Here is a 14,114-nt window from a genome sequence, read left to right as displayed (position 1 = left end):
ACAGCGAGCGACAGGGAGAAACAGGGAGCGACAGGGAGAAACAGCGAGCGACAGGGAGAAACAGGGAACGACAGGGAGAAACAGCGAGCGACAGGGAGAAATAGGGAGCGACAGGGAGAAACAGGGAGCGACAGGGAGAAACAGGGAGCGACAGGGAGAAACAGCGAGCGACAGGGAGAAACAGGGAACGACAGGGAGAAACAGCGAGCGACAGGGAGAAACAGGGAGCGACAGGGAGAAACAGGGAACGACAGGGAGAAACAGCGAGCGACAGGGAGAAATAGGGAGCGACAGGGAGAAACAGGGAGAAACAGGGAGAAATAGGGAGCGACAGAGAGAAACAGGGAGCGACAGGGAGAAACAGGGAGCGACAGGGAGAAACAGCGAGCTACGGAAGGCAGCATCCAGACAGGCCGTGCTTAATTACTGGAGCACACAGAAAGATAAATGGGAAAACCCATACTTAAATATTTATTGCAATTTATAGTGCTAATGTTCCTCCAGGCAGACAGAGAGTGGGGAGAATGGTGAGAGGATTCTGAGAGGCGTGGGATGGGGCAGGAGGCTGTGGCCCCATGGGAAGGCGGCAGCAGGGTGGCATGGTGGCTGAGAATGGCCCCTGCTCCACATGCTGATCTGTGGTGAGTCCCAGTTGGGCCACCTGTTAATAAGCCTAATATTATTGGCAGCAAGCGGAGCACCTCTAAAGCAGGAGAGCAGACTAGACTGAGCGCTGAGCTGGGATGGCTGTCTGCTCCCCTCTAGTTCAACAGGAATTCTGCATCCACAGCAATAGTCATGCAGCCAGCCAGTCCACATCAATAGCACAGCAGTTTGGTGGTTGTATCTATCTGGAGCCCACACTTGACGCCAGTCTCCTGTCCCCATTGATCCCTTCAGGTATGGGACAGTCTCTAGATTTTTCAAACACCCACGCAAATATACAATGTCTCAGTGCACACATTACAGTAAGCAGACTCTCGCTCACACACACATACAGTGGGTATCCAGAGACACTGGTTGGCTCTGCTGATTCTGACCTGAACAACTCCCTCACCCCTCTCTCTCAGTCTCTCTCTATTTCTCATGAGCACTCCCTCGCTCTCTGATGATGGATGTACGGTATGTGGGGGTCTCTACAGCCCCTGCCACCCTCTCCAGGGGTCTCCTCCTCTGTCCCTCTCCACAGATGGTGGGCAATGTGGCCGCCTGGCAACAAGGCTCATTATCGCCCACACTGGGCCCATGGAGAGGCTGGGGCTCACTGGAGGTGGGCAGGGAGCTGGAGCTAGGAGCTGGGTAGGGCTTCGTCAACTGCCAGGGCCTTCCCATCCCCACACAGGGGAGCCTGGGACTCGCTCTCATGCAGCCCTGAGCACTGCAGCTCACAGGAGTTGAAGGTAGGTGGAAACCTGCATCAATCTGCCCTCATTTAGGGCTGAAACTGAGCTTAACTGTACTGTACTGACTGGCTAATACACATCTAAAGAAGTCTAATATTTTCAATGCTTTGAGTGTCCAAATGAAGTCCGGTTGGTTTCATTTGCATTGTGAAGATTTCTAACTCTCCTCTGGGTACAGATATACTGTTCTCCTTACATGTTGATCTCTTGCTGCTTATCCAGTTACCCAGTGATATTCCCATCCATTCTGATCAACGTTACTCACCTTCTCCTGGTACTGCCGACGGGAGGAGTCCAGAGACTGGATGAGTGCGGTGGCGTGACCCACGAACATGGCATAGCAGGTGGCGCCCACGATCATGCTGAGGATGGTGAGCCACACGTCCGTCATGCCCACAGGAGGGTACATGCCGTACCCGATACACAGCATGTGGCTCATGGCTTTGAACAGGGCGTAGGAGTACTGCTGTCCCCATGTGTCGTTCTGGATGGGGGGAGAGAGGAAGAGAAAAGGTGGCAGAGGGAAGAGAGGGATATGGTGATATGGGGTACTGTTCACACTCTGCCAGATGTCTGGAGGGAAAGGTCAGCAAGCACTAAGACCAGAGTCCTTCTTACTTTCATCATCATCATCATCATCATCATCATCATCATCATCATCAACGTCGTTATCACCATCATCAACGTCGTTATCACCATCGTCATCGTCAACGTCATTATCATCATTATCATCATCCACGTCATTCTCATCCTCATCCTCATCATCATCATCAACGTCGTTATCATCATCCTAATCATCCTCATCCTCATAGTCATCATAGTAATCGTCATCGTTATCATGTAAGAGGGCAGCCACAGATGTCCTCTTCATCATGCCTCAATAGGAACATCAACACTTGGCTACACCAACATACACTCTCCTATATGTAAGTACTCAGGGGAGAACTGCCTTAGCTGGGCCTTTTCTGCTTGGAGCAGAAACTAAACACAACCATGAGAGTGACTGAATGGATGGAGCCCGAGACACAAGAGGCCTGCAAGGCAAAAAGTAGGTCAGCTATTTAGAAAAATGTGATTTTTCATTTCTTGCTTCTCGTTTGTGGATAAATTGCCCTTTTTTCCTTTAGATCCCGTGGTGGTCCAAGCGGAATCAATATCTGCTCTCTCCCGAGGTGACATGTCCAAATTGCTTTCAAACTCATTTCCACAGGGGTAAAACCTGAGAGATAGGAAAGTTATTAGTGCCTCCTAAAAAGGTATAAAACGGATGACCCAATAAGATAATGGGCCAGCTACTGTAAGGAAAGACAAGAGCCACAGCACCACTACCCTCTAATTCTTATCAGGCCCAATCTACTCTTGGCTAGAAGAAGACGTGACAATACCAACAGCTACAGTTCAATTATATTTCTCCCTGTACTGTTCCACATTCAAATGAAAAGTCATGCAATTAAATTAGCCAGTGTTTACTGGGTGAAACAAAACAAAACACATTTAGATTTTAATGAGAGAGTGCAGTTTTTCAGTGATAGAATCACAATCCATATGTCATAGTTTTTCATAATGGTGTTGTGTAATGCAGAGCAGGAGTTTAGGTCAAAGCGATCCCTCCCTGACAGTAGACAGCTTGCCATGCCAAAGGTGTTTGCTAGGCTAATGTTTCCACTGACTGACTACTGGCCTGTCTGTCTTTAATTACCTAATTAGAATTTGATGTAATTGTTTTTTATTCACAGATCCCAGATTAATCCTCTTTGAGGGCTGGGAGCTGTTTGCCTGTCTGCCGTGAGCTCTACAACAAATCCTCATCATAAATCATCTCTCTCTGTCAAAAGGCCCTATTCGTTTGGAACATGGCAGGTTATACTGTGCGTCCGTGTGCCGCGGTTGATTCAGGGTCACACCTCAGGTGTCGCAGGGTCTGGTTATATAACCACAAAGAAAACTTAATTACAGAGGAGAGGGCGGTCATTATGAGACAGGGCTTTCCAGCGTCTCTCTCTCTCTCCTCTCTCTCTCTCTCTCCTCCCCCCCCCCCCCCCCCCCCTCCCCCGAGACGTGGACCTGCAGCAGTGCAGCTAACAATGTGATGAAATTAAAGAACAGCATGAGTGCTCGCTGGGAAATTGTCAATACTTGACCAATATTGGATAAGGGCTTTCTGTCCTCTGAAAGTCATTATTTCATACGAAGCCAAGCTCACCGCCTAGCTCTCATTTTCAGAATATAGAAAACCAAACCATACAGAGCTGGTGGAGAGAGCTCCAAATAACTGAAGAAAAAGCAGCAAATTGAATAAATGTGGGCGAATAAAGGAGAAAGGAAAAAAAAACGTTGGATTTAGGCGGGAAAATGGACAGATATGCAAGGCAGCCATTTCCCATGATGCTACAGGCTTCGTACAGTAATTACAGCGACAGAGAGATGAGATAACAGGGAGGGACTAATCTGATTTAAACAGACTTGGGCTCCATCTGAAGTGGCACCCTATTCCACACAGTGTACATTTGACCAGAACCCAGTAGTGCACTTCCTAGATATTAGGGTGCCATTTTGGATGCTCAACTAGTATAGGAGCACAGCAAAGCACTACTTACCACCATTTTGTTTTTGGACACCCAGCAGTCCTGGGGGAAGTCCTGCAGCATGGGAACCAGGAACTGCAGGCATCCGTCCCAGTGGCATAGCAGCAGCATCATACCAATCAGGTTGACGATACGCACCATGGCACTGGCCAGGTCATAGGTCATATGGAAGATCTGAAGAGCAGGACAGGTAGAGGAAAGGACTGTGTTAGGACATAGGTCATACGGAGGATCTAGAGAGCAAAATACAATACAATATATTATTGTCCATTTTGTGAGAAACAAAAATGTGTCTTCTGTTTATCGCAAACCGTCACACATACACGCAGAGAGGCACAGGGTCAGCCACAGAGCAGCGCCCCTGGATGGAGAGCAGAACAGGAGGAGGAGAAACATTGTGTTAGAGCATGACGACATGTGTAGGCTGGCTGGCAGACAAAGCCCGGGCCTGAACTGTTTTGGATTACAAAGACCCTTTTCTCCAGGGGTGTTGTTGGTTTACTTGGTTCCCTAACCCTTTGGTCGATACTTTTTATAGTCAAGGTGAAGGCCAAGCAGTGGATATCCTATATGCAACACGTGGGCTGAGCCAGACCACGTTGAGTCTGAATCTGAGCATACGTTCTAGTCCGAGGCCACAGTGTTCTCCATCACACATGCAGGACCCTAGCCTCAACGTACAGCAACATAACGAACATCATCTTTGATGTGCTTTTTACAGACGGTGACATGAGTGGTCTGTAGAAGATGGTCAGGATGGTCATGTGAGCATGGCTTGGCCTATGGGGGAGGCTTTATTGAATCACTCTAATCAACCCCTTAGGTAAGCACATTAATACAAAGTGGATGGAGGGATGGGCAGGTGTGTGTATGCATCCCTGCAGACTGAGTGTGTGCAGCACGGGCGAGCTTTGTTAATCCTAATGATAAATAGACTCATAAGCAGCTACAGGACGCCTACTCTACGCTGGTGTGGATTTTAATGGCTTCAACAATTTAAAGCCACTTAATCCCATTGAGGGCCGCGGTGTGCAATGTTAACTGCTGTTCTCCTTATTAAAAGCCACTCAGCGCCGTTTAAAAGCTTAAGGCTGAGAGAGGGATCGCTCTCATCTTTGTTGGCAAATGGTGGGAAGAGGGGAGAAGAGAAGCCAGCCACACACTGCCACAGCCACACACAGGCAGTCGCTCTCCACCATTCCTCCTGACCCAGGCTAGATGTCTCCGGTTGCCTCCTAAAGCCCAGTGCTTGTTGATCTGACGCTTCGTTGTTTCTATCAGAGTGGCTGTGTGGAAACAACAGACAGGGACCAGGGACTAGTACTGAGACAGGCTGTGTGACGGGCCTCTATGGGATCGTGTGGACTCTGGGCCATCACATCAGATCACCTCCGTCAGAGGGGCCAGCCGGAAAGGGGAGAGCAAAAAACGTCCCCAAGAAGACTTGCTTCTGCTGGGTAAAGAGGGAAGCGTCAGGCTGCCAGGCTCCAGGGTGAGTGCATGGTGGAGACATTACAGCTACAGCTCTGGGCTCTTGTTCAAAGTGTTTAGTCCGGTGCGTATTTACATCATCTGAGCCGAGTCATTCACCCGGCTGCGTCCTTCTCACGTAATCTACCAACCCACTCGCTTCTTCTTCTTCACCTCCTCTCCCTCTCTCCTCTCCACAGCTGTGCTCCACTCCAAACACAAGGAGGAGATATTGGTTTTTAAAGAGCCCACTCGCTTTCCAAACACAATAATGGTTATGGTAGCTGATACGAGGCAATATATTGTGATGTTGATTCTCCAGCTGGAACTAAATGACATTCCATAACATTAAAGAGCTGTCAAAATCCCCATGTGTGTCAAATTAATAAATCATAAACTATCCAATCCAGCCTCACACTTGAGATTGAGATTATTTCATTTGTAAAAGTGTGAACTCTCCGATACAGTGGATGTGTTTGTAATGTATTTAAATGTAGACATTGCCTGCCCATTAAAAATGGATGATATAAAACATACATTGTTCAAGCCCACAGGATCTCGGTCAAACAGCAAAACATTGAATTAATTATCCGTTCACATTTCCCGTCCGAGCATCTTATGTCATTTACATGCCGATATTACAATAGTCATGGAGCTAGTCAACATGAAGTGTCAAGCTGATAGAGCTAAGAAGGTCGCTTATTCTATATATATTGCTCTATTTGAATAGGGCAGCTACATAGGTGAGATGCTAATACCTGTCCAAGACTACTAGTACTCTACAAAGAAAACACTACTGTCAAATCTTTGTACCTGTAGAAGTTCCATCCCACTCGGCACACACTGGTTGAATCAATGTTCTTTTCACGTCATTTCAATGAAATGACGTTGAACCAACGTGGAATAGACGTTGAATTGACGTTTGTGCCCAGTGGGATGTGCCCTTAAAATACTTTTTGAACTTCTGTACTGAATGGAGAATAAAGCTCTCCTGACTTGTTCAGAATAATGCAATGCAAATCTCCAGATAGTACTGGCAAATGAGACAGAGAAAGAGAGCAGTGGCTTTAAATAGTGCATTTCAGTGGGGGGTGGTGATTCCTAGCTATATATCTTCCTAGCCTATATCTTCTCTCAGCCTTAACTCAATTACCCCCAAAATATTCCCATTCCCACTAAATGGAGGACAAAACTATTCCAATATAGAGTTATTTAAGCTTATTATTTATTATGAGGCTAAAGAAGGAGGAGAAGTCATGTATCTCTCTCTCTCAAATCATTTAATACGTTCACATATGTCTTTTCAGCTGAATTCCTGGTGATTTGACAGTCTTTTACTAAAAACTTTAATTGCCAAGTGTTAATTAGACATTTACAGGGGAGGGGCTGGGGCTGTACACACCATACACTCACTGTCATTTGCTTTTAAAGTCATTTGAGGCTGCTGGCATGTCACAACACGCAGCTTAGCCACACACAGACGCGCACACGCACACGCGCACACACACACACACACACTGCATTGTAGAGTACAGCACATTAAAGGGATGATGGATGGCTGGCCTCTTTGTTTTAATTGATAGGGACATACAATAAGCCTGGCTGTGCATGACTATCTGGCTAAACAACAGAGCCATGAATGATGAGGGCCCCCCAGACAATCTACAAAGGTATCTTAAGGGCAGGGGTTCGTTGGCAGCCATGTTACTCTAACACCTAACCTCATCAGTGCTCTCAATGGAGAGAGCTATGGACGAGCTCTACTCTGTTTGAAACCAAGGCTTTTACCACCTAGGTGACCTTAAATTTCCCTTACATTTTTACGGTTAATAGCTAGGGAATGTTTTCAACAGAACTAATGTCATATCGAACTGTTATGTGTCTGTGTTGTGGTCAAGATTACTTCTAATGCACATTGCATTACACAATAATTAATACAAAACTATACAGTTTCATATATTCACATGTACATCATCGTTGTCTTCTACACAAATCGTAAATGTGGAAGGATCATTTGCGTTTTGTTTATTTTAGATTTAAAGAAAGTTCAATTGTCCGAGACATTACAGTGAAAAAACAAGGACCCAGTCCAGAAAGACAGACATGCCCAGACAAGACATCCACTTGATCAATAGGGAGACACCTGATCGTGTCAGGAAGCTATCTGGGACACACAGGCAGTCACAGCTGCAGAGTCATCTCAGACAGATGGAGGGAGAGAAGAGTGTGGTCCAGGTGAGAGAGAGAGAAAGAGAATAGCTGCATACGTCTGTGGGTGAGACACAGCCAATGTAATGCTATGCTGCGGCATCTGGTGTTTGCCGTCCAGGCTGCTAATGATGATGAATGCCTGGCATCATGTGTCTCCACCAAGTCCAAGAAGAATCTCTCATTCCTGTTGTTTCACTGATGCCACTGTCATATTGCCACCCACCCCCCTTTTCTGATTTTAGTTCAACATTGGGCTGGAATTCAGTATAAAAGGACAACATGGGCTGCACAGTAAAACGCCCTGACAAAATGCCAGACCCTCATCCACACTGTAATGGTAGACAAGGGAGTTGTGTAGATAAAGAAATGGGGGCGACAGAGAGAAAGAACCACATGGGGCACTCTTTCATCAGCTGTCTATACAAGCCTTGGCCTGGAGGGCTTTTGAGGAAGCCAGAGAATGCTTTCATTCAGCTTCCTACCGAGAAGCATCGATGGGTGTGTGCCGGATTACACATTTTAATGTAGAAGTCTTCTAAGGGGCCCTGCTGCGGGTATTAATATCACACAAGGCACATTCACAGACAGTCTTGAGGACCTGTCACTCTTGCTGGCAAGCCTCATTGTGCACTCAATAATAACCCATTAAACCTTTTCTTCTTTCTTATCAGTGAAACAGCAGTCCTTGGTCAAGGTACGGGTCACCAAGTGGCGGACTGATTGGCTGATTTGCGTTATTTGCATATTCTGTGTGTGCAGATTTATTGGGTGGAAAATGAATGGAAGTGCGCTCCCTCCCTCCCTCGCGGCGTGCCTGCATGCCTGGCAACCACGTGGCTCACTCTTATCAAAGCACCTTGGGATTTCTTTCTGTGGCATATCGGATCATCATCCCCCCCCCCCTCCGTCCTGCACACAGCCAGTTGGGCAGAAAAGCCATCCATCTTAACAATCCCAGATGCCAATATTAATAGAGATGGACTCCCTGCCTCCATGCACTAAACAGACACAGATGGTAGTGCTCCAAAAGCTCCTGACACCAAGTTCAAAACACTGCGGAATTGTCTGCCATGTTGAAAACAATCCACCGCCGCCCACGTATGTTATTCTTGTTAACTCTAAGTCGGAAAAGTATTTAAGGATGTTCTTTCTCTCTTTCTGCTAAATGAAGTGCAGCTAAGTGCTGACTGAGATAAAATTCTGGGGCTTGATGCTTTGGCTTTTGTATTCTTTACACATTAGGCCGTTGACAATTTTGCCGTTTAAACTATTTCCTCATCACGGCCCCAAATGCCTCTGCATCCCTGCTAAAAGCAGCAAGCGGGGGGATGGTGATGTTGAAGACATCTGGCATGGGAGCCACTCTCACAAATTAGTCATTAGTGCATTCGTTTGAGTTTGATTTAATAACATGTTGACTAATTTAATTCAAGTCACTGGGTTTGTCTACAGGAGACAACTCTGATGAGGAGGATATTCGGCCAGCGTCTTATTTTTATCCCAATGAAATATGACAATGAGTACAGCCCAGCTGTCTAGACAGGGAGAGATGGGGATAGGAGGACAGACAGGAGAGATGGGGATAGGAGGACAGACAGGAGAGATGGGGATAGGAGGACAGACAGGAGAGATGGGGACAGGAGGACAGACAGGAGAGATGGGGACAGGAGGACAGACAGGAGAGATGGGGATAGGAGGACAGACAGGAGAGATGGGGATAGGAGGACAGACAGGAGAGATGGGGATAGGAGGACAGACAGGAGAGATGGGGATAGGAGGACAGACAGGAGAGATGGGGATAGGAGGACAGACAGGAGATTTGGGGATAGGAGGACAGACAGGAGAGATGCCATGGCACTGATTGCAGCCTCCTCTCTTTGATATGATGGATATCTGCACACCACTTAGAATATCATTATCTATGACAGCGTTATTCCCCCCCCCCACAACCACCACAACCACCACAACCATCAACCACCGCCTGTTTGTAAGCTGTAAACACTGTAGTTCACTAAGCCCTCTCGGCTATTACGTCTTGGAATGGAATCTTTGATCAATGTTTTTATTCTGTAAGGGTTTATTATTGGTTAGTTAATGTTGTGTGGTTTAACAGATAGCTGTTTAAAACTTGTGATGCTGATTTGATAGGATGGGAAGTCCTTTGTGCCATGCAAAAAAGTGTCATAGTTGACTACGGGCACCAATCAAGACTTGAGAATCTGCCCCTAAACACATGTTACAGTAGCAAGTCATGTAAGCACACAGGTACACGCACACACAGAAAATAAAGCACATGACATCTCCACAGCCAGGGGATTCATGTAACCCTTAATGTCTGGGTGTGTGTGGGCCTGGATGTTAGAATATCAGCTGTAATTAGAGGAGACTAGGGGCTGAGCTGTTCTGTTGACTGTGACAGTGTGTCACGCCCTGACCATAGAGAGCTTTTTATTCTCTATGTTGGTTAGGTCGGGGTGTGACTAGGGTGGGTTATCTAGGTGATTATATATATCTATGTTGGCCTGGTATGGTTCCCAATCAGAGGCAGCTGTTTATTGTTGTCTCTGATTGGGGATCATATTTAGGCAGCCATTTTCCCCATTGTGCTTTGTGGGATCTTGTTTTTGTGTAGTGCCTGTTAACACTGCAATTTCTACACGGTTCGTTTTCTGTATTTGTTTTGGTGAGTTTCTTTGATTAAAACATGTGGAACTCTACGCACGCTGCGCCTTGGTCCAATCATTCTAACGATCGTGACACAGTTGCTCCTGGGTGCTGTCTTGCGGAGGCATTTATCTTCCGTTCACTATGACAGGTGAGAACATGAAGCCTTTCTTCACTCAGCAGGTCAGAGGGCATCAGACGTCTCCAGGACCAACTATGACAGAGCAACGAGCAATGTCGCTGTGCTGGGGAAAGAGCGGAGTCAACAACATCAAAGACCTTGCAAGTTAAAACAGGAAGTACTGTATTTTCTATGGCGCTGTGGATTGCTCTTCAGCTACCAATAGATATGAATAGTTCAGCTATGAATTCCAGCAATTTAAGAAGATATATTATTCGAAAAGCTCAAATGGTGACGCAGTTTTAAAAATATGATGTAATTTGAAATGTCGCGAAAAAGTCAAAAAGTCATTCAGGTGGTGAGATGTGGTCGACAAGTTATTCGGAGATGACAGATGACATTTCTGTGAGGTTACCACTGTAGTGTGGCCTTTAGCAGAGCCTGCCTACCCAGCGCCGATCAGCACGCCTCGCGCACACACACACGCATACTGTATAGAATCTGCTTCTGTGATTGGCTAGCCCCTCATATCAGCCCCAGTTCCCAGTAAGACATAAAGACAAATGGGTTTGATGGTGATGAGATTCATTTACTAGCAATGCTGCCTCTTTGATGTATACTTGACAACCTGAGTGGTACAGCCTCAAACTGTCTGTGGATGTGGTTGAAAGGCCCCTTTTAAAACCCCCTGGGTATGGTGTGGTTTAGTGTTGTGGTCTGTTTGGCAATCAGCCAGCTATTCAAACTCCCCCATTGGTCATGCAGAGTAAAACTCTCAGGTGAAAACACCCAGCAGGGATTTGAAGGCATTTTACAACAACTGTGAAAGAGAGCGCCTCAGTTGGTTTTGAGAGCTGAATAGAGCCAGGATCAAAATACATTATAGGGGTGGACACAATCATTCTGTCTAAGTGGTACTGTAGAAGAGAGAAGGAGAGGGAACCTGTCCTGACAAACATTTCAATGGTACAAACAATGAAGGATGAGACTAAAAACAAACAAGACTAAAAACAAATTTTACTGTGTCAGTAAAATGTATATACTGTAGTATGTATAAGCTGGAAGGTGAAGCCTAAGTGTTGTTGTCCATTAGTTTACTCCAATTAGGAAGGGGTGGTAGGGTTAGGGAAAATAATAAAGGAAAATATATTATATATATATAATTAAAATAATATATTTACAAAAAAAAGTATTGTGGATTGGAAATTATGTAAACAATTACATTGATAGAAGCCACAATCTCTCTGCAATATTAAATAAACAATACTCCACACTAGATGCTATCTGGAACCTAAAAGGATTATTCAGCTCTCCCCAAAGGAGAACCCTTTGAAGAACCCTTTTGGGTTCCAGGCAGAACCCTATTAGGTTCCATGTAGAAACCTTTCCCGATAGGGTTCTACATGGAACCCCAAATAGTTCTACTTAGAACCAAAAAGGGTTATCCTATGGGGGCAGCCAAATAATTATTTTAGGTTCTAGATAGCACCTTTTTCCCCCCCAAATGTGCAGTTTAGACAAACACACAACTATTGTAGATGCTAGAGCTACAAGGACAGAGGTTGGGCAGGGAGCCCCATCTTTTGGCTGGTATGTAAATTCACTGTGGCGGTGCCTGGGTCTGTGTGCGCCCTGCTTTCTTGGTGGTGGAGGAGTGTCTCTGTCTCCTGACTGACTGACTGACAGACAGACAGACTGAATGCATCTCCTGCTGGGCTCTGCTGCTTCACTTTGCACCTCTTACTTCTGGGACAGTGCTCAAGGATACACCCAGGGAGGGACGGGAACATTTCTAATTATTACGGCAATTATAATCATCCCTGTATTTCAGCAGCAGCAGAGGCTCTCTCTCTCTAGACTCCCTTCGTCAGACTGGTAGACAGACTGCTTCTGCACAGAACAGTAATCAACGTTTCTCTCTTCATCATCTCACTGGTGGATGAGGTAAAGCAAAAAGCCTCTTCACCTTGCCTCACTAGTGGATCTAATCAGACACAGCTAGCTAGAGTAGCTTCCTCTAGCCCAACCCCAGGGGAAAGGTAATACATTATGGATCTCAGTAAACAACGTTATCTCTCTCCGAGGAGCTATACTCTATAGAGGACAGTCAACTGTAGTAAAGATGGTCTGTGTTCATGTGTAGGTATTCTGTGTTTGGTAGATATACTATGGATTATAATAATCTCGCCTTTCTCACACGGATGTATGTTCCTAAAACCCTCACAAACTTTTACAGATGCACAATTGAGAGCATCTTGTCGGGCTGTATCACCGCCTGGTACGGCAACTGTACTGTCCGCAACCGCAGGGCTCTCTAGAGGGTGGTGCGGTCTAACCAACGCATCACCGGGGGCAAACTGCCTGCCCTCCAGGACACCTACAGCACCCGATGTCACAGGAAGGCCAAAAAGATCATCAAGGATAACAACCAGCTGAGCCACTGCCTGTTCACCCCGCTATCATCCAGAAGGCGAGGTCAGTACAGGTGCATCAAAGCTGGGACCGAGAGACTGAAAAACAGCTTCTATCTCAAGGCCATCAGACTGTTAAATAGCCATCACTAGCACATTAGAGGCTGCTGCCCTATACATAGACTTGAAATCACTGGCCACTTCAATAAATGGAACCCTAGTCACTTTAATAATGTTTACATATTTTGCATTTCTCATCTCATATGTATATACTGTATTCTATTCTATTATATTCTACAGTATCTTAGACTATGCCGCTCTGACATTGCTCGTCAATATACTTAGATATTCTTAATTCCATTCCTTTACTTAGATTTGTGTGTATTGGGTATATGTTGTGAAATTGTTAGATATCACTGCACTGTCGGAGCTAGAAACACAAGCATTTCGCTACACCCGCAATAACATCTGCTAAACATGTGTATGTGACCAATAACATTTGATTTGATTTGATGTACGAACACACCCTCCTACGGCACCCTACCTCCTCCCACTGGTGGATGTATCTGATGAGCCTGGACAGCCTGAGCAGTCTGAGCAGGCTGAGGATCTTGGTGAAGCGGACGATCCTCAGCGCCCGGGCCGTCTTGTAGAAGTCTGAGTCGATGCGCGTCTCCACGATGAGGAAGATGTAGTCCACAGGTATGGAGGAGATGAAGTCCACCACGAACCAGCTCCTCAGGTACTTGATCTTGATCTGTTGTGGGTCCAGGATGATCTCGGTGTTGTCCTCCTTGACGATGCCAGTGCGGAAGTTGAGCACCAGGTCCATGAGGAAGAAGGTGTCTGAGATCACGTTGAAGATGATCCAGGGGGGCGTGTGTTCGTCTTTGAAGAAGGTGATGCCCACCGGGATGACGATCAGGTTCCCCACCATCAGCAGCAGCATGGTCAGGTCCCAGTAGAACCTAGAACAGGAGGAACCACAGAGAGCTTAGAACCTGGGAGAGAACATGAGGAACCACAGACAGCTTAGAGCCTGGGAGAGAACAGGAGGAACCACAGAGAGCTAAGAACCTGAGAGAGAACATGAGGAACCACAGAGAGTTTAGAGCCTGAGAGAGAACATGAGGAACCACAGAGAGCTAAGAACCTGAGAGAGAACATGAGGAACCACAGATAGCTTAGAGCCTGAGAGAGAACATGAGGAACCACAGAGAGCTAAGAACCTGAAAGAGAACATGAGGAA

The 14,114-nt window shown here is 46.2% G+C and overlaps 1 protein-coding gene across 1 annotated transcript in view; it reads right to left on the bottom strand.

Annotated features, from left to right (window-relative positions):
• LOC139575999 (potassium/sodium hyperpolarization-activated cyclic nucleotide-gated channel 3-like) overlaps window positions 1–14,114 on the bottom strand; it is a 92,510-nt gene that overhangs the window by 41,867 nt on the left and 36,529 nt on the right. Inside the window, exons 2-4 of the mRNA XM_071401546.1 lie at window positions 13,410–13,833; window positions 4,001–4,162; window positions 1,669–1,887 (exon numbers count right to left, since the gene is read on the bottom strand). Of these exons, the coding sequence (XP_071257647.1) occupies window positions 1,669–1,887; window positions 4,001–4,162; window positions 13,410–13,833 (805 nt within the window). The remainder of the gene's footprint in view (window positions 1–1,668; window positions 1,888–4,000; window positions 4,163–13,409; window positions 13,834–14,114) is intronic.

The sequence above is a fragment of the Salvelinus alpinus genome, chromosome 5 (assembly GCF_045679555.1).
Source record: "Salvelinus alpinus chromosome 5, SLU_Salpinus.1, whole genome shotgun sequence".
NCBI lineage: Eukaryota > Metazoa > Chordata > Actinopteri > Salmoniformes > Salmonidae > Salvelinus > Salvelinus alpinus.
This window is presented reverse-complemented; position numbering and strand designations above follow the sequence as displayed.